Source organism: Vipera ursinii, assembly GCF_947247035.1.
Source record: "Vipera ursinii genome assembly, chromosome: 2".
Lineage (NCBI taxonomy): Eukaryota > Metazoa > Chordata > Lepidosauria > Squamata > Viperidae > Vipera > Vipera ursinii.
Window position 1 is genome coordinate 280,825,905 of NC_139513.1, and position 23,256 is coordinate 280,849,160.

Below are 23,256 nucleotides of genomic sequence, written 5' to 3' on the forward strand. Positions count from 1 at the left end.
AACCTGATGCTGATAATACAGCTATCCTCACTAAATGGAAGTAGGGCTTAAGCCACAGTGTTCAAGCTCTTGGTCTCTATCATAGAAAGAAAAGCCTACTCACCAGCTATAGCTGTGATTTTCTCCCAGAGGCCTCTCATTCATGATTATTCTGGGAGAATCAAAGGTTCTTCTTATGAATGCTACTTTTGAAACCTCTGTGATCTGAAAAGAACCATCTGGGCCCGCAAAACTATTCTGCAAACAGTTAATTTTGATACAATCAAGGAGTAATAACACAACTCCAATTCACTTAAATGTCTATGGAGATTCTCAGTCATTCAGGTCCTGGTTGTCCCAAAGGTGCTTTTTATACAAGGCAACTGGACTTTCTTGCTTTTCTTTGAAAACATTTCACTTCTCATCCAAGAAGCTTCTTCAGCTCTGACTGGATGGTGGGGAATGGAAGGATTCATACTCATTACAAACAGTTGGTCATTTGCACTCTTTTAGCGAGTCGTTGATGCCTCTGGAGGCTTATCTGTGTCATCAGGGTCACCTGAGTAGTGCAAATGGGTGTGGAGTCTTCTTGGAACTGCTGAAAGGACTTTGTTGTAGACTGGAGATAGGTGTAGTCTGATCCCTCCCCCTCCACTGAGAGAGGGCTGTTCAGTTTTGACATAGATGGCCTCTTTGACCCCTCTTTCAAATCAGCAGTCCTCTCTGTCCAGATTGTGGACTTTGCTGTCTTCAAAAGAATGGCCTTTGTATTTTAAATGCAGATGGACTGCTGAATCTTCTTCTGATGTGTTTGTTCTCCTATGTTGTGCCATGTGTTTATGAGGTGGTTCTTTTGTTTCCCTAATGTACAGATCTGCACATGGCTCACTGCATTGTACTACCTATACCACGTTGCTCAGGTTGTGTCAGGGTGTTTTATCCTTGGGGTGGACAAGCTTCTGCCTTAGTGTATTCTTGGGTTTGAAGTGTGTAGATATGTTGTGTTGGCCGAAGATCCCCCTGAGCTTTTCCGATATTCCTGTAACATATGGAATGACTACGTTCTTCGTTTATTGTTTTCTTCTTTGAGAATTGAAACATCTTCAAAGAAAAACAAAAAAAAGTCCAATTGCCTCGTGAAAAAAAATCACCTTTGAGACATCCAGTTCAGATAGTTACAAAATTGAAGGCTAGATGGAAACAAGCTAGCCTACTTAAAGATAATGCCAAGAAGAATAGGAAGAAAAATGAAACATAAGAGGACTTGATTGTGGTTTGAATATATACAACTTATTCTTTAATTACTTTAGGTGCTGAAATTCTTTGGTATGGCTTCCTATTTTTTAAAAAATAAATATGGTTTATTAGTTCTTGTATTTGTTATGAATTTGCCTAAGTGCTTCATACCTACCTATGAGGTAAAGCCTGGAAACTACATCAACTGCAACTATAATAATTATGTTCAAACAATAGTTCAAATATTCAGAGAACACATCAATAGTCAGTTGATACATAGCATGCAGATAACTAATTAACATGACTTAACCCCTTTTGAAGCTGCTCAGTCCAAATTTCTACAAGCCTTCTTGAACTTTCCCTAATGTGCACTCACTTCTCTACTGAGATTGGAATCTAGACTTCAATTTTATAGAAATTTGAATATAATTCTGTCGCTTGAAATTTTGGCACAGATTTGTTGACAGCTTTTTGTCTTTCCAGATCTGGCTTCCCAGATAAATTTTTGCCATCATGGAAAATGGTTATAGAGCTGGACATAAAAATGTTATAGCTTTTATCAGGTCAATGTTTGACCTTTATTTGCTCTGAGAGAAATCTGAGAGAACGGAAAGAATGGGCTCAGTTTTGATAACAAAATCCAGAAAAGTCTAAATACTTTCTCTATTTTGTGAAAGATATATCTGTATAGGGTCTCTCTAAACAGTTATGTGGCCAATATTTTATACCCAATTCACAGGAAAGCCCTCACATCTGCTAAATTCAATGTTCTGTCATCTTCATTGCTGTAAGGGAGATTTAACAGTATGCCAGTGTAAGATTAACTAGGTCTCTGCCCATTGTGGAAAACTGAATTGGTCTCAAATGGGCTTCACTAGTGTTCTTTCTACTCAGCTTGCCAAGTAGATTTAATAGTTCCCCTCTTAATTAACAGCAATGATAGCTTTAGAGGAAGAACATTTCCTTCTCTTGACTGAAACTTTGCCCATGATCTCCAGAAAGGTCACCAAATCCTGCTTTTTCCCTACTGCTGTTTGATATTTAACACTTACTTGGATAAACATATTCATAGTTTTTATGTACCCTATTTTTTCAATTTTTAATATTTGGTTCACTATAAATAAAGTTTCTTTTTCTCTGGGTCTTTGGCTATAGCACAGTTTAGATAAATAAGAAAACTAAATATTAGAACAATTAAAACATTGGGTTTTTTTCTTCTTCAGTGGAAATACTAAGGCTGTGAAAGCTAGACACTGTGAAAGGGGGTGGAAAGAAGAGACAACCTCTTTTAATTAGGAATTTGTAGATAGTTACTAAGAGTTCCATGGACAGCAAGAAAAATCTATTCATCCTCAACCAAATAAATATTAATTGCCCCTTGATGTGATACAATAATCAACAAATAGAAATTCACACTAAATGACTACACTTGGCAAGACTGAAGAATGAAAGATAATGAAGAAGGGCACATAAACCGGATTAGTTATCATGAGTTGATCTGGGCTCCCTGGTACTTAATTAACTATAATTAGTTTCCTGTGTTTGAAAGAAACAAACCCATATTGATTAAACAAACTTATATTGGTTATACTAAAGAACATGTATAGAATCATAGCAGGTTTTCCATTTTTATTTCCATTGGGAAACATTCTGCAATTCTTGTACCTCTATTCATAGCCCAAAAGAGACTTGCAATATTAATGTCACACAAGGAAAAAGTCAAAGCAAAAAATATATTTCCAGTGGCACTTGAAGCAGCATTAAAACACAAAAGCTAATAGTTTATGCAAAAGTCTCAGGAGACAAGCTTTTTGAATGGGGAATATGGTAACTAAGCAAGACATTTGAGGAAAAATACACCATAAACAAAGAAATGATCCTTGAGTTCTACATCTAGATATCAAAACATGCTTTAGAGTCTCAGTACTGCCTAATTACTGATTTCCATTGTATAAAAGTCAAACCACCATTTAAATAAATTACGCAAATATTACAAAGTTGCAGATTTGCATATGCAATGCAATTGCTATGCGTCTGTAACAATCACATTATTTTAAGTGCACATTTCCTGCTTATTCTTACGTTGCCCTGTCCCATTGGCTGGTGAACAGGATGACAACTGAGCTGTGCCAGTTTTGGCTGATTCATAGTGAGATCTGCCATTCAAGTGGGCTATAAAGTGATCGAGTATAAAATTATTACTCTGCTTTGGATAAAGGAACAGAAACATACAGTGAGAAGAAAACCAGCACATTTTCCTGTGATATGAACTTATTCAATTTACTGTACAGCCCGATTTTCCATCAGGAATTGAGTCAGCTACCATTGGGATTTCCCTTCATTTTATTCCTATTACAACAGGTCTTTCCCATCTGGGTTGGGAGAGAGAGATGACCCTCAAATCCCTAGGTTAGCTTCTATCTATTATTTTTTGCTTGTGTATAGGTATACTATCCATTGTCATTTCTCTGGATTTCAATCCATACTGGAATGGATTGGGAACATCATGACTGAAATGGTGTGTGAGAGAAACCCTGAGTAAAGACTCCCAAAGAAATATAATTCAATTCAACATTGTCTTTGGGGTCCACACTGAGAATTCTAGGAACTATAGCCCTCAAATTTAAAGTGGACACTAGACAGGATTAGGCTGTGCTGTTGGATAAGTCCAAAAGTCTTCCCTTTTCAGCTTTTCTTTAATGCCAACTTGGTTTGGACAGTTCTGAGGGCTGGTCTCTGTAAAACAATAACACTGGAAAGCTACTTTTTCTTGAAGAGTCCTAAAAATCCTGAAGGCACTCAGAACCTATAAGCTGTGCATTATAAAAGCAGCTAAGTAAATCAATATAATCAACATAAAAACCTACACTTGGTTTGGGGGCACTGAGGTCAGTGGCTCCAACCTCTGCTCAGGGCAAGGATCCAAACTAAACCATCTTCCCAGAGGCCTAAGGTGCTTTTTTTCCACAAGGCAATTGGACTTTCTTGGTTTTGTTTTGTTTTTCCTTTGAAAATGTTTCACCTCTCATCCAAGAAGCTTTTTCAGTGAATATGCCAGAATGTCTATGGAGATTCTCAATCATCCAGGTCACGGTTGTCACAAAGGTGCTTTTTTCAAATGGCTACTGGACTGTCTTGGGTTTTTGTTGTTGTTGTTTTTTGTGAAGAAGTTTCTTGGATAAGAAGTAACATGTTTTCAAAGGAAAAAGACCCAAAAAAGTCCAGTTGCCTTTGGAGAAAGCGCCTTTGGGACAAGAATAGAATAGAATAGAATAGAATAGAATAGAATAGAATAGAATAGAATAGAATAGAATAGAATAGAATAGAATCTGGAAGGGACCTTGGTGGACTTCTAGTCCAGTCCTCTGCTCAAGCTGGAGAACCTATATCATCTCAGACAAGTGATTGTTTAGTCCAGGGGTCAGCAACCTGAAACAGTGAAAGAGCCACTCGGAACTGGTTCCCTCACAAAATGAAAAACTGGGAGCCGCAAAAAATATGTGCGCATGCGCATACATGCGCGCATACGCAGAACAGGGGTTGACTGAAGAGTGGAGCCAAGGCGAGATAGGCATCTACCCTGCATATTTGAATTGATTGAACTTTTTTAGTCCCACTTTTTTTTTTGACTGCACATGGCAGAGGACTGGGAGCCGCGGGTTACAGACCTGTGCTTGAAATTGGCAGTCTATAGCATACTAGACTTCTGTTCTTATTTTTATATATAAATAATATTAATGTAGTGAGGGGAGGCCTGGAGCTTCAGCTGAGGGAGGGGAAGGGAGAGAAGGGGAGGAGGGGAAGGGAGAGAAGGGGAGGAGGGTTTCTCTCAGGTTTTGGTGGGAAAATGGGCTGGAATCCAAAAGGTGAGGTGGTGGGGGGGAGGGGCATTTATCTCAAACAAGTTTAGAAATTGAGGAGTTAAATTTTTTAGTTAGAATAGCCCTGGAGCTTCCACTGAGGGAGGAAGAGATAGGAAAAAAGAGGTTCCGTCAGGCTTTGGCGGGAAGACTTTTGAGGGGAGTTGGCTGGAATCCCAAAAGGGGAAAGGAGACACCGGAGGAGAGCTGACCCAGATGAATTGGCGAGTGAGTGACCAGAGGAGGTGCCAGATATGACAGAGGCAAACTCACCAGAGTGGGCAAGCCAGTGACAGAGGAGGTGACTTGAAATGGGCAAATAGAGGTGCTCTAAAAGACCATAGTTGACTGACGTCCAGAACGATGGACACTGAGACACCCAATGAGTGACTGTAGAGGGGAAGAGCCTGGGTACCTGTAGAAAGGGGGTAGAGACTTCAGACTCTAGAGCAGACATGTCAAACTTGAAACGTCACATGATGTCGCGCAACGTATCGGAGCATTTTCGCTAGAGGCTCTTTTACGGGTGGCACTATAGCAAGAAGGCACAAATCTTGGTGGAAACCAAAAGCACATCATCATTTGGCAATTGTGGCCCTTGATGCTATAATGAAGAACCAAGAGGCCCCAACCCCCAGTCTGCAGACCAGCACCAGGCCGTGGCATGCCAGCAACTGGTCCGCACAAACAAGCAAAGCCCCATCCGTGGGATGCAGGCAGCAACAAAACCATGCACTCTCGGGTCCGTGGAAAAACCTTTCTCCACAGAACTGGTCCCTGGTGACCAAAAGATTGGGGACCTCTGAGTTAGAATATTGATGGTAAAGCCTCCCTTGACTGATAGTTATGGTGATTATGTGGACATATTTTTCTTGCCAAAATAAGTGTGTTTCTTAGTTTAGCCTTTGGATTTTCTGTGAGTTTAAGTGCTACTGAAGTGTTATGTACTGGGCTCTTGTGATACATCACGTGGGTTGCTGGAGCAGCTAACGGCTCTCCAGCAACCCAGACTACCAGTCTCCTGTACTGTAATTGGCTATCCCCAGGCGGCAATGGTTGATTCAAACCTATTGGCTGCCGACTAGGGGCTAGACTATATATATTGCAGCTGTTTGCAGCTTTTGTTTCAGTACAGTTCCAGCATGAAATAAAGTATGTTATCCTGTACTCAGCGTCTTCATTCCTGCACCAAAGAACCCGCTATTTAACATGAAGTATGATCTTGGTTGATTATGATTGCCATCAATCTTTTAGCAATCACATAGATTTTCTCCATGATCGATCTGGCCCTAATCTGGTCTTTCAACAATGCACTCATCACCATTATAATGGTGTCCATCCACCTTGCTGCTGGTTGTCCTCTCATCTTTCCTTCCATCTTTTCCAACATTAGGTAAAGGTAAAGGTTCCCCCGCACATGCATGCTAGTCGTTTCCAACTCTAGGGGCTCATCTCCATTTCAAAGCCGAAGAGCCAGCGCTTGTCCGAGGACGTCTCCGTGGTCATGTGGCCGGCATGACTAGACACCAAAGGCGCACGGAACACTGTTACCTTCCCACCGTAGTGGTCCCTATTTTTCTATTTGCATTTTTACGTGCTTTCGAACTGCTAGGTTGGCAGAAGCTGGGACGAGTAACAGGCGCTCACTCTGTTACGCGGCACTTGGGATTCGACCCGCCAAACTGCTGACCATCTGATCGACAAGCTCAGCGTCCTAACCCACCGAGCCACCGCGTCCCTTGTTTTCCAACATTAGCACCTTCTTTAGAAGCTGGGTCTTTGCATAATGTGTAGGATAATGGCAGCCTCAACACGATGCCTTGGGTGAAAACTCTGAATTGATTTGCTCTGCTGATCCTGTTTCTTTTTTTTAAAGATCAACGGTGGTCAACAGACGGCAACAGAAGTCCTGGGTGTCTTTTTATCTCTTCCTACTCTGTCTCACCCTCCTCACAGTGTCACTATGAGGAGGCAGAAGTTTTAAGGAGGTCCTCCTACAACTTTGGGTACAGCTGAACTGGCTTTGAGAGCCAACCTCTCTGCAGTTGCCCCCAGGCTAGGCCAAGCCAAGCCAGAAAGGAACCATCAAACCAAGGAAAGGTGAAGCCAAGCTGCAAAAAAAAAACAAAAAAAAAAACCCAAAAACCTGCCTCCATTCCTCTTCGCTCGTCTCCACAGCTTGCAACTTGCGCGATGCCACGGGCTGAATGAGCTGCAGCTCGGAGGTATCTCCGAGCGTGCGCGTTACAAAAAGAGACCTCAGTCTTCTGCTCCTCCTTCACGTTTAGTTTACATTCCCCTTCCAGAGTTCTGTTTCCTCCATCTTTGCTGACTTTCTAGCCTGGCTGTTTACCTCTCTATGCTCCCTGCACTCCCTCCCTCCTCGCGGCGTCATTTTCTGTAATAGACGACGCAGCAGGAGCGAGCAACGTGCAGCGGCGGGAGCTGCAGCTTATTCCCCCCCCCCTCTTTTTTTTTTTTATAAGCACCCCTGCATTGCCCGGATGTGAATGGATTACAATGTATCTTTCAGGGAAACGTATTACTATCAATTTCTCCGTGGGGGAGTCCATAGTGATGGTCAGAAAGAGGAGACATTTCTAAAGTTGGAGCAAGTTTAAGACTTTTCTTGTTTTAAAAAAAAAAGAGAGAGAAGCGAGAGGGACGGGGTGGGGAGCGTGCAGCAACCGGGATTTTTTTTTGGTTTTTGTTTTTAAAATAGCGTATTAGCGCGGGCATGTGTTTGTAACGAAAGACACGAGGGAAAGTTACTGGATTTTCCTTTTTTTTTTCTTTTCCAAAACAAATCTGTGTGCTTCCCCCCCCATCCCTTCCTTTGGCTGGTTTTTAATTTTGTTTTGTTTAGGTGGGACGAACTTTTCTGGCAATTGACTTATTGTGGATAATCCAAAACAAAGCAGACTCCCTCCTCCGGTGTTCATTCCTTTTAAAATCTGCGGAGTATTTTCTTGCAACGAGACGGGAGTCCGAGTTAAAAGGACTTCTTATTTTTGAGAGTCAAATACACGTGAGATAATAAAGCACCTTTGCAAGAAGACTTTTCTCTTTTCTTCCCCTAAAAATACATTTCCTTGGAATATTGTGAACATTATTGTTCCATTTAAGGTAACGTTAAAATTTCCTCTTAGAGTGTGGTTTTTTTTTTCTTCTTCTTTAATGTTGATCCCAGTGTGTGTGTGTTTTTTTTTAACTTGATACAACTTAGCGATATGGATTGAACTGCATTGTTTATGTGATACGAGTAGCCAAGCCACACACTTAACTTAAAACCAGGAGCGCCTAAACTGAATAACGTCTGCATGAACGGCAAAGCCTGACAGTACTGTTAGAAAGAAAATGAATTTAGCTTCAATCTCGCGGGTGGGGGAAGGACAAACCACTCTCACTCGTGGTTTTCGTGTGGGGAGGGAGGCTGGGAAGGCGAATCGTGCGAGGCCTGTGGCTGCGTTTTGCGAAGTAGACCATGCTTGCAAAAAAAAAAGTAGGAGAGCGGTTGGCATAATCTCTACAAAACTTGCTTGTGAACGCTCGATTTTTTTCCCCCTCCAAAGTTTCCATTAATGCTCTCTCTAGGTTTACCTCCAGATTATAAAAAAGCAGCCTTCCCTATCATGGGGGGAGGGGGGAAATCACCGAACAAAAAAAAGAACTGATGGTGTGTGTGTGTGGTTTTTTTTTTTTAAAAAAAAAACAAGTATCCCACCAAACAATGGTTGTGGGTCTGTGCCCGAGCGGGGCGGGGGGGGGGAAGGAAAGAGAAACCTTTGTATCACGTGCATTTGCAGGGGAGAATCACCTTCCTCAGCTTGCCTGGACTGGAACGACGGAAGAATGATTTTTTTATAATAAATCTTAAAAAGTGCTTGGGGACGTGGAGGGAGGCGGGAGGAAAGAAGGAAGGAAGGAAGGAAGGAAGGAAAGAAAGAAAGACTCGGCCAGCCAGCGTGTAGATTGGTTTCCAGCGACGGGAGCAGGGGCATGGAAGAAACCGAGGTGCCAGTTTGTCTTTTATTACATTGATGTACATATATATATATATATATTTCCTTGGAGCGGGGTGGGGGGGCAATGCGTGCGCGTGTGTGTTAGTGTTGGGGGTCTTTTGCGAGGCAAAACTGCCGCCGAAGGAGCGGGGCGGCTCGCGCTTCTCCCGGGCTCTTTTTTTTTTTCCTTTCCCCTTTCTGAACTTGCAATTCGGCTTTCTGTTTGGATTTGTGTGCGCGTGTTTTTTTTTGGGGGGGGGAGGGAGGAAGAGTTGTTTGTGTTTTTCCCCCCCTCCTTCCCCCCCTTTTTTCCTCCCCCCCTTCTCTTTACCCTAAGGCAGGCACACACACACACAAAAAAAAGAGTTTGTGCTTTAGGAATCAGGTCTGCCTCCCTCTTTCGCCGCGTTTTCTTCGCCCCGCTTTCCTCCTTATTTTTTCCGCTCCCGTTCAGGGAGAGGTTTCGTCTCTCTCTCTCTCTCTCTCTCTCTCTCTCTCTCTCTCTCTCTCTCTCTCTCTCTCTCCCTTCCACTCCCCCCCCTCTCCCTCTCCCTCTCTCTCCCTCTCTCTCCTGCGTGTGTATGTGCGGTTGGTTGGTGGATGCTGTAATTTCGAGCAATGAAATCCAGAGCTCGGGGCTGTGGTCGGAAAGGGACCCCCTTCTCGTCACTCTCGGCCGGTAGGTACCGGAGGTGCCCTTTTTTTAAAAAAAAAAAAAAAAAGAAAGGGAAAAAAATGTGTTTGGGGCTGGAGTTTAGTTGTGGCTGGTCCCAATAGAGAAGAGCGCGGACGAGTGCCAGCGGTGCTCCATTTAAACACGCGGGATTTGCTGCCCCCCCTCCTCCTCTTTCTCTCCCCCCCCTCCCATTCCCCGGGGTAGCAATGGCCTTTTTCACCCCTCCTCTCCTTCCAATTGTTTGCTTTAAAGGAACGGGTGACTTTGTTGCCAGCAGGGCCTGGAATACCTTTTCGTGTCAGTAGTTCGCTACTTTCCAGTCTCCGGCTACCTTTCATAAATCAGGAGTCTGGTTGTCAATGAGAAACTCTTCCTTCTCCTCCCTTTCATAAGAAAAACTCTCCAGGCTAGGTATCAAAAGGCGGATTCTGGTCCTTTCTCTCTCCCCCCCCCGCCCTACACCTTTCCCATCCATTTATGTTGCCCCCCCCCGCCGCCCCTCCTCCGTCCCCTTGTACCGACCGAGTGTGCGTTCACTACTCCAAGGACTTGGTTGCTCGCCTTTGAATCAAATCCTCGGGAATCGGTGGTTTGAGCGGAAAGGGGGGGAAAAAAAAGCTTGCCCGAGAAATTTAAAAAAAAAAAAAGTTGGGGGGACGGTGCCTGTAGTTGCTACTCTACGTTTCTCTTCGTTCCTGTTTGAACCTCCTGTTGCATAAACGGTGCGCGGAACAGCGCGGCTCCTGTTGTCTCTGTGTCTCTCGCCTCTTGGGTCAGAGTAGCTGCTAACCGAGTTTAGCCCGCTTCGTTAGAACTACGGTGTCCTCTTTTCTTGTCTACTTCTTCCTCGTCGTCGCTGTCGCCCTTCCACACACCCCTCCCTTTTCCACCTCTTTCCCCTTTCCCCAAGTCTCGTGAAAAAAGAAAAAAAGAAAAAGAAAAAAAAATCCGATTGTTGTTTCCTGCAAGGCTCGGGATTGGGTTTCTGATTGCGGTTATTTCCATGTTTCTAGGTTTGTGTGATTTTGCTAAAATGCATCACCAACAGCGAATGGCTGCCTTAGGGACGGACAAAGAACTCAGTGATTTACTGGATTTCAGTGCGGTAAGAAACAACGGTGGAAATGAACAACAGCTGTTTAAAAAAAAAGCACAGAAAAAGTCTGTTAAACTAAACCAAAACAAAGCCAAACTGAGTTTAAGATCAATGAGTAATTTTTAATCAGAGTTTTTAATTCATGGTAAATATGCACGCTCTATTACTTACTGATTAGGATCTTATCTGAAGGAGATGGACTAAATGCCTGCCATTTATTTGGATGTGTTCTTAGCATTTGACATCCTCTCCAAAATGAACCCACATATCCTCTTATCAAAAAAAAACAACCAAACAAATCTGGATATTTCTCATTATTTTCTGTGTATAAGAATTACTTAACGTGCTGCACTGCCTTCTAAAAGTAATGGCTGGCATGCCATTTAACTGATGGGTAAATCAGTTTCTTTACAGTGTTACTTTTAGTTCTTCCCTTGTTTCATTTTTTGGCACCTGTAAAGTGAAAGGAAATCCAGAAATAGCCTAGCTTCAAGTTTTCACTGAAAACTCAAGTTGCTCTGTTATCAGTGAACGGGGCTGCAACTTTCCTGTGGATACCCCCTTCCCTTCGTTGATGGCTATCTCTCTCTGTGTGTGTATGTGTGTGTGATTTTTTTTTCATTTTTTTATTTTACCTGTAGCCTTTTAATAACTTGTCTTTGATTCTAAGGCCTAATATTAACCAGATTCTGAGTAGCTGCTTAATAGAATATTCCCTGCACCCTTGGATTGCTCTCCCCCCACCACCACCCCCAAGCTGGTTCTTTCCTCCATTCTTAATCTCTCCCACTTCCCCTTTTTTTTCAATATGTCAGAAGTCTTTATTATTTAATCATGTTTGGTGGGGGGGGGAAGAGAAGCAAGATAAGTCAATTTCATATAGGATGCATTTGTGTCTTTAAAGACTTCCACTGTGGGAGGGAGAAAATAGATGGTGTGAGGGGGGGGGAGGAAGATGTTTCAGTCTGCTGTGGTCCTTCAGACTTCCCTTTCCAGACATGGCTTTGAGAAGTTTGGCTACAGGGAAGTGTAGCCTGAGGCAGCTTGGTAGCCCCCACTTGGCTAACTGCTCTATTTTTCATTTCTTCCTTTGCTTTTTGTAGTCTCTGACTCAGGGAAGAAGGTGTGTATTATCTACTAGACACGTAGAAGAAGATGAAAACCAATTAGGGTTGAAATAAACGCAGGAGAGAGCGAGAGGGGGGAAGAAGAGAGGGAACAAGAGTGAGTGTGAGTGTAATGTAATTGCTCTTGCACTAAAAGCTGAGGTGAAAATTTAGGGCAGGTGGAAGTTTCCATTAATACCCTTTGAGGGCACTTATGAGAGGCTAATCCAACAGAGGATGGAAATGGATATAACTTCATTTATGACCAAGGTTTCAGTTACAAACTTTTTATTCCCCCCCCCCCTACCTTTGCCAGTCTGAATGTTTTTAGGAAGGTTTTTGTTTGCTGATATATGTGTGTGGGGTTCTGGAGTCCCTCCTACCATGTATCTTATATTGTTTGGGGAATGTGTGAAACTAACATGAGAAGAAAAAAAAAGGAATATTGTTTAAGAACTGCTGTGTGGCTGCAAAGGCAGTGATGGGAGAGAGATTTCATATTTAAATAAATCATGATGACAGCTTTTGTATAATGTTGAATGAAATCTGAACCTAGGAAAAATATTTCTATTTACCAACAATAATACCTCTTTGTTTTCTTTTAGATGTTTTCACCTCCTGTCAGCAGTGGAAAGAATGGACCAACTTCTTTGGCGAGTGGACACTTTAGTGGCTCAAGTATGTACAATTTCTTTTTGGAATTCAGTTGAAGTATCTTTTAAAGTATTTTTTTTACCCTACATGTACGGTTTGCATGAGTTTGGGGAGCATAACTTTAGCTTAGGTTAAGAACTTATACTAAGATAGTTGAAGTACTCTATTGTTCATATTGTCAAATGTTTAGTATCTTAAGAAGAAGAATTCCATGCATGTATATATATTGCAGGGCTTATTTTAAGATGTAAGCCTTTTAAAAAAAACACCTTTCCTTTTGTTATATAAGAAACAAATCCCAGTTCCTTAAAGATAGTAATTATTTTCATGTTTGCAAAGAGGAATAACCATTTTATAGTTCTATTTTGGTATCCATCCTCTTTTTTCCTTTTCATCCTAATTTTGTTCTAAGTATTATCATATACAGATGGATAATTTGGCCATCTATTAGCTACTGTCTGGGCAACACTTCTGACCATAAGCTGAAATCCTATTACAGTGACTTTCTAGATGATCGTAACAGCTTTTGGAAGAAAAAAGAGCCTGTTGATATTAATGCAAATATTTATTATCTGCGTATGTGTTGAAAAATGTGTTTTATTCATTGCAAATAGTTATTTTCTCTATGACCCAAAGAAAGGGTCTGGTTTTTTGATGCAGGAACCTCTGAATATAATAATAATTGAATGTGAAATACAGAATATGTTTATGTATTGAGAATAATTCATTTTCTGTCATGCTAGCAGTGTGAAAGACACATCTGAACTGTAAATGTATTTTATAGTGTTTTCCTGCATTACTGAATGTTGTTCTTTGGATATGTTTCTGATATATTTACAATTAAATAGTTGCAGTGTTTTCAACATTTTGGCAATTACTGACTAAAATTCTATAAGGGAAGCATCTCAGAACCAGATGTTAAATTTTGATAAGACTTTACAAGTTCATTATCAGTTACTGTGTACGGCATTATCTTGCTATCGAATTCAATAGCAAAACACCCAGTGGTTATAATAGGCCCTGACAGAATCAAATGAATACGAAATAAAATGATGCCCAGTTTAATATTTATATATATATATATATACATACATACATTTTCAATAAATGATATCCTAACAACTAGGATTGTCACCTATTTGAAATTACTTTATATTTTGTATCTTCAGATATTGTCTGGTTAATTCCTGATTTTAAAAATGAAGAAATCTCTAACTTGATAGTATGCTAACATTTATTGAATCCATACATCTTGATCCCTAAATACATCTTCCTTATTCATTTCTTTAGAATGTAATATCTTACCAGGGAGTTTTCTATTTTAAAACAAGACAATTGTTCTAGTACAATCTTTTAAAGAATGTATATATTGGAGATTTTTTCAATACATAAGTAATGTAAAGTATTTGTGACAGATAAATCATTTTATATTTAATCAGTACTACAGATACTGTTCTAACAAGTATTAGCAAGATGCTCATTTTTAGGGATTTACCTTAGCTTAATAGTCTCCTAAGAGACTATTTTATCAACAGTTTTAAAAAGATGAAGAAACCTTTCAGAAATCTAAGAAAACAACAAGCATTTTATTATATGCCTAAGCAACCATCTTGCTTTGATGTGCAAATAACTAAAATGAAGAAAACAGAAAAGAACAAAGATAGTAAAATTAAACTGAAGAGATTTCAAAACCATGCTATTTTATTCTTAAAGTCACCTTAAGACCAGAGTTCTAAGTATACCTTGTAAGCTCCTGAATGTGATGAACTGATTTCCTATTTATGAATGAGATCACATTAGAATATACTAAACAGTTTTATGTTTTAGCTCACTTGATTAAATATTGATAATAATGCATCAAAACTGTAGAGATTTGTATGATTACACAGAATGCTTTTCTTGACATCGGGGTTTTTTTTAATTGGTAAGGAATAGCATTTAAAAGGAATCATTCAGTAGGAAGACAAGTTGATAAAAGCCAGTATGTTATGAATCTGTTTTTAAATTTTAAAGAAAACTTGTGACCTGAAGTTATATTTACTATGCTTTGCTTCCTGATCTTATTGTTTCTTAATGTGTTTTTGACAAATGAACTATGCAGAGGAGTCCTGTACTTCATTGTTGCGTTGTTAATGCTGAGTCAAAATATGGTTCTGTTATAAAGTGGTAGGAAGTACTCTTATGATGACATTTTAATATACACATTTACTGCTGCAGAAAACCCAGCATTACTATAGCTTAATGACATAGTTTGGGCCACAGATAAGTGTACTAAATAAAAATGTTGTGTCCAGTTGACACTCAGATTTACTTGGATTCTGTACAGGATCCAGAGCAATGTAGAGGCTGGATGAGACTACTTAGGTCTTAGGATATCTGTTTATATCTCTGTTAAAACGGGTACTCATTTGATGAAAGGGTGGGAAGAACTGGTTTGAGATTTTTAGTACAAAACAGAATATTGCAAACAAATTGCACATGTGCATTTTTGAAAACTGTTCATTTAATACAGAATAATCTGGTGTGGCATGTAATGTGTGAATGTAAAGAAAACAGGCCTGAATTTCCTTTAAACTTTTAATTTGCCAAATGTGGTTTCTTGCTACCTTTAGAATTTGCAAGGCAGAGAGGGAGAAACGAATGTAACCTGAGCCACAGGCCTGACATTCTCAGGGCGCATTTTGCACATGAAAGGGTTTTGTCAATGCTGCAAAGGACTAGCAGTTTTTGTTTGATGTTTGCAGGTGTTCAGCAGAGAGCTTTAAAACAATCCAGCCATAATGGTTCAGATGCCTTGTGACCTTAACAGGGAGACTTGGGGAATGTGTAAAATAATGCTTAGGTGCCTATCCCGACTCTAAATACTGTAGGTTATAGGTTGGATTATTATTTGCCAGTGACTTTAGGATATTAAGAGAGAATTTCCACAGCCTTCAGAAAGGTTGCCAGCATTATTGTGATGATTGCTTTTTATTAGCCGTAAAAATGTTTAAAGCAAAATTATGGAAAACTAGGGCTCTGTTGAGATCCTGGTAACATCTGCAAGCTGAAATGTTCACTTATTTCAAGAAAGGTTATTTCTCATTTAGTTTCTCCCTCACCTTATGATATTATTTTTTGTCCCTCGCACAAGTATTTCACACATGTTTTCAAGAACATCTTAAGGATCTCTCAGTGCAGAAGCCGTGGCAATTTTTATGAAGCCAAACTTTTCCAAATGGGTGTCTGTACACATCCCCTCACAATGTTCCCTCTGATAAATCCTTCTAGTCTCTTTCTAGATGTCATGCTATGTCCATCCTTTCAACCATTTGAAATAGGAGCGCTAAGACAGAGGTATGATTAGAACCTTGGGCTGTTGTGTGCATCATTTGTTCTTTATTTCTTTATAGTTGATAATGTTTATTCTGGAAGGTGATATAGGTTATCTTTGCCATAGTTTTCTAATGACCTGCAGGAATGTTTGGTTGATTTTTTTCATTGGTCTATTTGCAGATGCTAATTTGTGTCACATGTTGAAATTCTTTGCTAAAACCCTGGCCCTGATTCTCATAAAGAGGTGATAATTCTATGTGTGGACTGAACCATATAAGATTGGGTTCCCATAGGATTTACCCATAGAGAAAATTATATCAGCAAGAAGAGTTTTATCTCAGCGTTTGCCGTAACGTAGGTTTTTTTAAAAATGTAGGATTTTTTTTAAATGGAAGAAGATATATTTGTGATAGGTATTACTTGACGTTTCCTATCATAGAATAGATATTATTTAGTTTTAAATCCTTTCAGCTTAAAATGATAAGTGCCTTGTTTCAAGATTGTTTTTCGGCTAGCCTTTTTGTATTCATTTGTAGAATAAAACTTTATTTCTTAGGTATTTAAAAAAGAGGTTTTTAAATGAAATTTCCTTCTTCAAATTGATCTTCTGAAATATCTATTTATTCAAATGTTATCCTACTTCGTGACAGGTGCTCTGAGTAGGTTATTTCAAATTTTAAAATTTGAAGCAAAAATTAAAATCTGACAGCTTTCAGAAATTTTCTTTCTTAGAGTTTCTACACATTGTTCTGACTTTTAGAGCTATTTCACTGATCCCAATAAAAATAGAAATATGCAAAAATGGATGTTTATATTCTACACATTAGGAAATATAACATTTTAGATATTATCTAATACTGTATAATGATACATTTAAAAGATACCTAATTGTTAAGAAATAAATTTTAGTTTGTGTATACATTTGTATAAACAGACGTACAGAAATGTACATAAAGAAAATAAGAAAAAAATGTAATCCAATACAGATACATAATTAAATTGTATAGAATGGATTAACATGAGTAAAAGTAATACTTCACCAAGGGAAGAGTAGAAAGTATGATATAGTAAGTATGAACATGGACTTTATTAGTGTCTAAACTATAATTAGTTTCATGCATAATATGACTAGTTAAATATGATGTTGCACCAAAAATATAGTTAGTTCATAAATTGAAAATACATGGATCATTTAAAATGATTCTTACATAGTGGATGATGCTAATATTACCTTTAAATATTTACTTTATATTGTGTTTTTTAGTTTTACCCTAATGCTCTAGGTTTTTTTCCATTATGTATATAAAAAGAACTTCAGTTCCCATCTATGTATAAGATTAGGCATATTCTCATTTCAACAATTTATGGGTTACTGTATGACCAGGCCCAGAAGTACTCAAAAAGATAAGCTACATGCCTCGTATTTTTTTCCAGCACTAAAGTCTTTCAGTCATATGTGTAAACTATTCCCCAAAACAACATTCCTACTGAGACAGTGTTCCCAGAACTTACCACTTAAATGTTTTGATTTCTGATGCCCCTTAATCTTCTCATACTTTTAACATGTAATATTCTGAGTGTAAGTTAATGGAAATGTGTCTGTTTTTCCTTGAAAACAAAAGCATAAATAGTTTTGCTTATGAGCAGAGGTCAGTCAATAAGAACTATTATGTAATTGGTAATTAAGAAATGTTTATGTAAGTATATGTAATATTTTGTGGTGCACTTATTCATGCTAGTCAACGTAGATTTCACCGTAGCATAGTTGTTTAATCTAGAAATTTAATTTTATTTAATTTTGTTTATATGTGTTGTATTTAATGTGAAAAAAAAATAATAAAGTGCTTTTATGTAACACTTTAAAATGATGTCCTTTATGCATGCTATTCAAATAATAATTCCAATAATAATAATGTACTATTCAGACCTGTTCTGAAAAAAGTTATATATAAATTTATCATTTATTAAGAGAACTTTGGGACATGAGGCTGAAATGCAGACTAAAAACAAAATTAGCGCCATATATTATCTTAGGTTGAAAAGAGGCATTTGAGTATGTTTTGGATATTTGAACATGTTATGTTTTAATCTTCTGAACTTAGAACAAAATAGTTGTAGTCCTGCTTGTAAGCAAGAACTATAAGAGGAAAGGCTACCCACTTTTGATGCAAAATTGAGGAAATTAAATACTGTTATTTTATTATGGGATCAGTATAAAATGAAACCTTAAAAACTGTTATAATACTTTGTTGTTAGCTGCGAAGTCGTGTCTGACCCATCACGACCCCATGGACAACGTTCCTCCAGGCCTTCCTGTTCTCTACCATCCTCTGGAGTCCATTTAACCTCACGCCTACTGCTATTTTAAAAAGTAAAAAAGACAAAGTTTGTAGTAAGAATATGGCATTCTGGTTTATTTTAGTATGAGCCTGTGTGATCAATGATAGATTCATTGATTCATTTATACAAGTTGCCAGTGGAGCTACTTGTTTAATAATGCATCTTTGAATATCCATTTGCTTAAAACCTGTTCTCTTGCCTACTTGATCCCACTTTTTAAAAATTATTTAAATTACTGATTAGTGTTATTGAAACATTTTTTCCTGAGTTCTTATCTGGTTTGAGGACCAGGCTTACTTGTAACAAATAATGTGGGATTCAAGAGAGACACCAAGTGAATAATTTGTATTAGTGTGTGTGCACTTGTTTATTAATACCAGTAATCTGGTTTGGGTAATATTTCCTTTATATGCAATAGAAGAGCTAGAAGTTTTCAGAAATGATTGTTCACTTCATTTGTTCAAAGGAATCTAGGAGATTCTTTGTGTGGCTGATAGTTGACTAGGACACAGATGCTAAAACCATTTTTTTAAGTGGAAAAATTGATTGTAACTGTAGGTATTGATATTACTACCCAGGCATTATTGGGCTTTACATGTATGTTGCCTTAGACATGATTCATGATTCATTAGATTTTATGCAAGGTCATGTCAGTTCCTGACAACTTGTAGAAAAAATTAATGTACAAACTTTGTTAAATTGGACTAATGGCATTCATACAGCAATAGGCATATATGCTCACATATATTTATCTAATTTGAAAACACACAGCAATGAAATCTTTTAATGTTTGATTAAAATCAGCAAATTGTCTATTTAAAAAAGGAAGCAATAATTGCCTTTGTTAAGGGGATAATGAATTAAATTAATTCTCAGAAACAGTTAAATAATCAACTGTACACTAATTGTTTGATTTTTCTTATGTATGCGTAGGATATTAGGTTTTCATAAACTGTTTCATTTTAAGATTAATCTTTAATCTGTTACTATAAACATACTCATTTTGTAAGCATTGTGGATCAAACATTTACAACTAATGGTAAGCTATGTTTTATATCAGGAAATTTGTGACTTAGCATAGCCTACTGCGAAGTTTGCTCTCCTGGTGGCCCCAGCCTGTGGTTTACAGTGTTTTATATTATGAGGCTATTTAGATCTATTCCCAGAAGCCAAGATAACAGATCTGCAATTGCTTAATCAGGAACAGTGTGTGTATTTCCAATGGTCTGCATTTTAAAGATCATTTATTGAATTGTTTTTGAATAAATGTCAGTGTGGTGGACATTGTAAGAAATCAGATAAAAGGAAGAAACTGAAGTTGCAAAGCAGTGTAAGCTCTATGGAGTATCTGAACGATTAGTGAATATGGTTTCTAAACATCTGATGTATGTAGCACATTAATTATAGGTAATTATTTCTGTGTGTGCAGCAAAAGAGGAAGATATATACTTATTGCATTTGATATATACACAGAATGCATAGTTTCTTTTTACATAGAAATGATATTCTGTGTAATAAATTAATCATGCATGAAAATGCTCCTTAGAGGAAATATTAAATTAATTTGGAGACACTTTGCATATTTATACAAATACTTTCAGAATAGCTTTATTGTGTACTGCTGAATGTTCATGGCTGAAATCCTATATATATTTTCCTGGTGTGAAATCCTGTTGATTTCAGAGTTTACTTCTGAAGAGACATGCAAAGTCCTAAACTGAGAATATCTAATCCAGTTTCTGTTAACACAGAATTAAATCAGAACTAAGATACTCTGCTGTATTTAAAAAAGTAAACAATGGTACTCCAATATTCAATATATGTACTCAATATGAATTTTATTTCAGTAATGATAATGAGATCGTGTCCCCTATTTCATAGGGGCTCAAAAGAGAACCAGCAACAGTTGTGTTTATGTTACAGAATGGTTAGAAGGTGGCTGCAAAATACTGGAATTTTAGAAAGAATAACCCTCGGATGTGCTTCTTCTCTGAAATATTTTCTTGTTATATCTGTATAGCTGGTCCTTGACTAACATCAGTTCATTTAGTGAATATTAAGTACGGCAGTGGAAAAAAAAAGACTTAAGTCTGTGTTTCACACATAAAACCACTGCGGCATTCCCCTGGTCACATGAACAAAATTCTGATGCTTGGCAACTGGCATGCAGTGTCCTGTGATCCTCTTTTGCGATCTTCTGACAAGCAAAATCAATGGGGAAGCTATATTCACGTAATAACTGTGTTACTAGCTTAACAGCTGCAGTGATTCTCTTAACACCTGCAGCAAGAAAGGTCATAAAATTGGGGCAAAATTCACTTAGCAACTTTTTCATTTAGGAATGGAAATTTTGGATCAAAGACTATCTGTATTCCTGTCTCTTTCTGGGAAGTCAGGGTCCAGTTGAAGATTGAAATTATTAGTCAGAGTCTTTTGTGGGATAAGATTTTTGCAGAATCTTTTGTTAATTATTTTCAACTCAGAAGTAACCAGTTGTCCATGTTGGAATTCAAGTTTTTGATAAATGTAATATGGCTTTGTTAACACTATAGAGCAGGCATGTCAAACTCGGGACGTCACATGATGTTACGCGACATATCACGACTTTTTCCCCATTGCCAGCAATGGAGTGGGTACGGTTTTGTTGTGATGCATCCGGCCCGTGGGCCGACAGTTTGACATGCCTGCTATAGGGTGTTTAACTATGATTTAAAGTAACAGAGTTTTAAAATGCATTGCCTTCCCATTTACTGTTATATCATTACTTTTACAGAGATACGATAGATTCCTGAGTAGTTTAGAAATTGAAGCTCATTAGCTAGTTTTAATTTTAATTTTATTGATTCATTGAAAAATGTGACTTTTGCTCTAGGGTCTTCCACTTTCCCCCCCAACTGAGTGATCAGCTGGGACTTTTGTAGATTAGTAACTTTTAGGTGCAACTCTACACATCAGAGGATAGCTGACTCCTCATAACTTCCATCCCCCCCCAAACTCTAGATGTTATCTGTTTTCTGCAGCCCTCAGTAGTGATTTATGCACTTTGTCTGCAAATCTTCATCTGTTTCTTCTTGCATCCCTGCTTTTTTTGCTGCCTAATCAGATGGATACTCTTAAAATTTGCAGATTTCTGCAGTATTTTGATTGGTTCTAATATAGATTGTTATTCAACTCTGGTATTTGATGATGAGTGTGTTTTGTTGTAAACATAACATGGTTACCTTTATTTTTTAATATTTCTTGAAGTCTACATCTGTGTTCGTGGTGAAGGAAATATAAAGTAGTGGTACGATTTTCATTTTTATCCACACGCATACGCACACACGTACACGAAATCCATGTAGAATTTTGACAAGATTGCTGAATATTTGGAGGTGGTTAAATACCTTTTGTCTTCCTATCTATAATGCTTCTGTACTCTTAACTAGAAAAATAAGTCTTGTTTATTATCTTTGCTAGACTATTGGTGGTTGTTCTTTTTTGGGGGGGAGAATAGGAAAGAAAAAGATAAATCACATTATTTAATAACCTTCGGTTAAATTCCAAAGCACCAGAAACAACTAATAATGATATTTCTTTTCCCATCTCCCCCACCAATAAAAAGAAGTTTTAGAGCTGACATAGATTTGAAATATTTGGTGCATGGGATTTATTAACTGCATCTGTTTTTTTTCAAAGTTAGGATGTTTGTGTCAAATTGTTAAAGCATATTGTAAGCACATTTAGCATCCTCTCTAATTATTTTTTAAGGCTCTGCTTGCCTTCATTGGTGAATTTTGCAATTCGAACTTCTTTGATGCTGGTTAGCAGAGTTTAAAGTGTTTTTCTAGAGGAACATCCACTTTTAAAGTAGCTTGTGAATTTAAGGAGCAGCTGTATTTACAAGGTGTCCTGGGTGAAAGAGGCTATATCTAGACGCTGTCATTGTTATTTTGTCAGCATCTTAATAGTATTGACTTCGATTTTTTTGCTTAAAAACATAAAATACCATTTTCTTTTCTTGCTGACAATTGGACTATTTCAGGGGACACCCTAGAAAAAGCCAAATAAACTTTTCCCTTTCTATTCTCCATTGATTTTAATTCAAAACTTAACTTGCAGTTTGACTTTTTCAAAGTTATTTTAATTGTGGTGTGAAAGCAAATACTGCAGAATGAGTGCAGCAGATCTACTAGCTGTTGTTTGGTTTAATTCCAGGTTAATGGAAATGATCATCCATACCGGTAAAACATGCAGGTAATTAAGGCCTTCTGGATCATGGTTCATTTCCATTATGATCTCCTTCATTTTTAATCACTTGGTGTCTCTTAATTTAATCCTTGCACCATTCAATAGGGCAGTTAAAGCAATCAAGTGTTTTCTACACTTTTAGAGTCTTCATTTTGGATTAATCTACACATTTCCTTTGTTGTATTTGGGACCAATCTTTACAGAATTCAAGCTCAGTCATAGATTTGTAAGAATAGCAACAGAATAACAGAACAGAACAATATAGTTGGAAGGGACCTTGGAGGTCTTCTAGTCCAACCCCTGCTCAAGCAGGACATACTGTACCATATATATCAAATCAGATAAATAAAGCACTGTCTTACAAGTGTATCAAAAGACTTGTAGAAACCAGGAAGAAGATTGGAGAAGTTTGTCATTTTTAATGACAAATTTTAATAAGTTTTAAGTTTGTAAATTCTTGTTAGTGATAAATCTTTCAAACAATTCATATTGTGATCTAGTTAACTAGAAGCTAAATTCTCATTTCTAAAAAGTAATATTATGGCTTCAAACGCATGTGCGCATACACACACACACACACACACACACACACACACACCAGGGACTGTGTAAAGAACATTTGAGTTTAATAGAACAGCAGGAATATAAATGAAAGGAAACTGAAACAGATTGTGTACAGTTCAGATCTACGTTAAGTGTTCATTGTTTTATGGTATAGTACGTACAAACTTATTTTATAGACATCATACTTTTGCAAAGG

At 38.0% G+C, this 23,256-nt stretch overlaps 1 protein-coding gene across 10 annotated transcripts in view; it reads left to right on the forward strand.

Annotated features, from left to right (window-relative positions):
* The first annotated feature begins 7,566 nt into the window (after nt 1-7,566).
* Nucleotides 7,567-23,256, forward strand: part of TCF4 (transcription factor 4) — a 404,113-nt gene continuing 388,423 nt past the window's right edge. For 5 of the 10 annotated variants that reach the window (XM_083355575.1, XM_083355579.1, XM_083355581.1 and 2 more), the window contains exons 1-3: nt 9,678-9,758; nt 10,769-10,860; nt 12,563-12,635. In XM_083355575.1, the coding sequence (XP_083211701.1) occupies nt 9,698-9,758; nt 10,769-10,860; nt 12,563-12,635 (226 nt within the window). In that variant the 5' untranslated portion in view covers nt 9,678-9,697. Of the gene's footprint in view, nt 8,202-8,921; nt 9,090-9,654; nt 9,759-10,315; nt 10,861-12,562; nt 12,636-23,256 lie in introns of those variants that run through there. The other 5 variants (XM_083355580.1, XM_083355584.1, XM_083355583.1 and 2 more) reach the window with 5 other exon arrangements.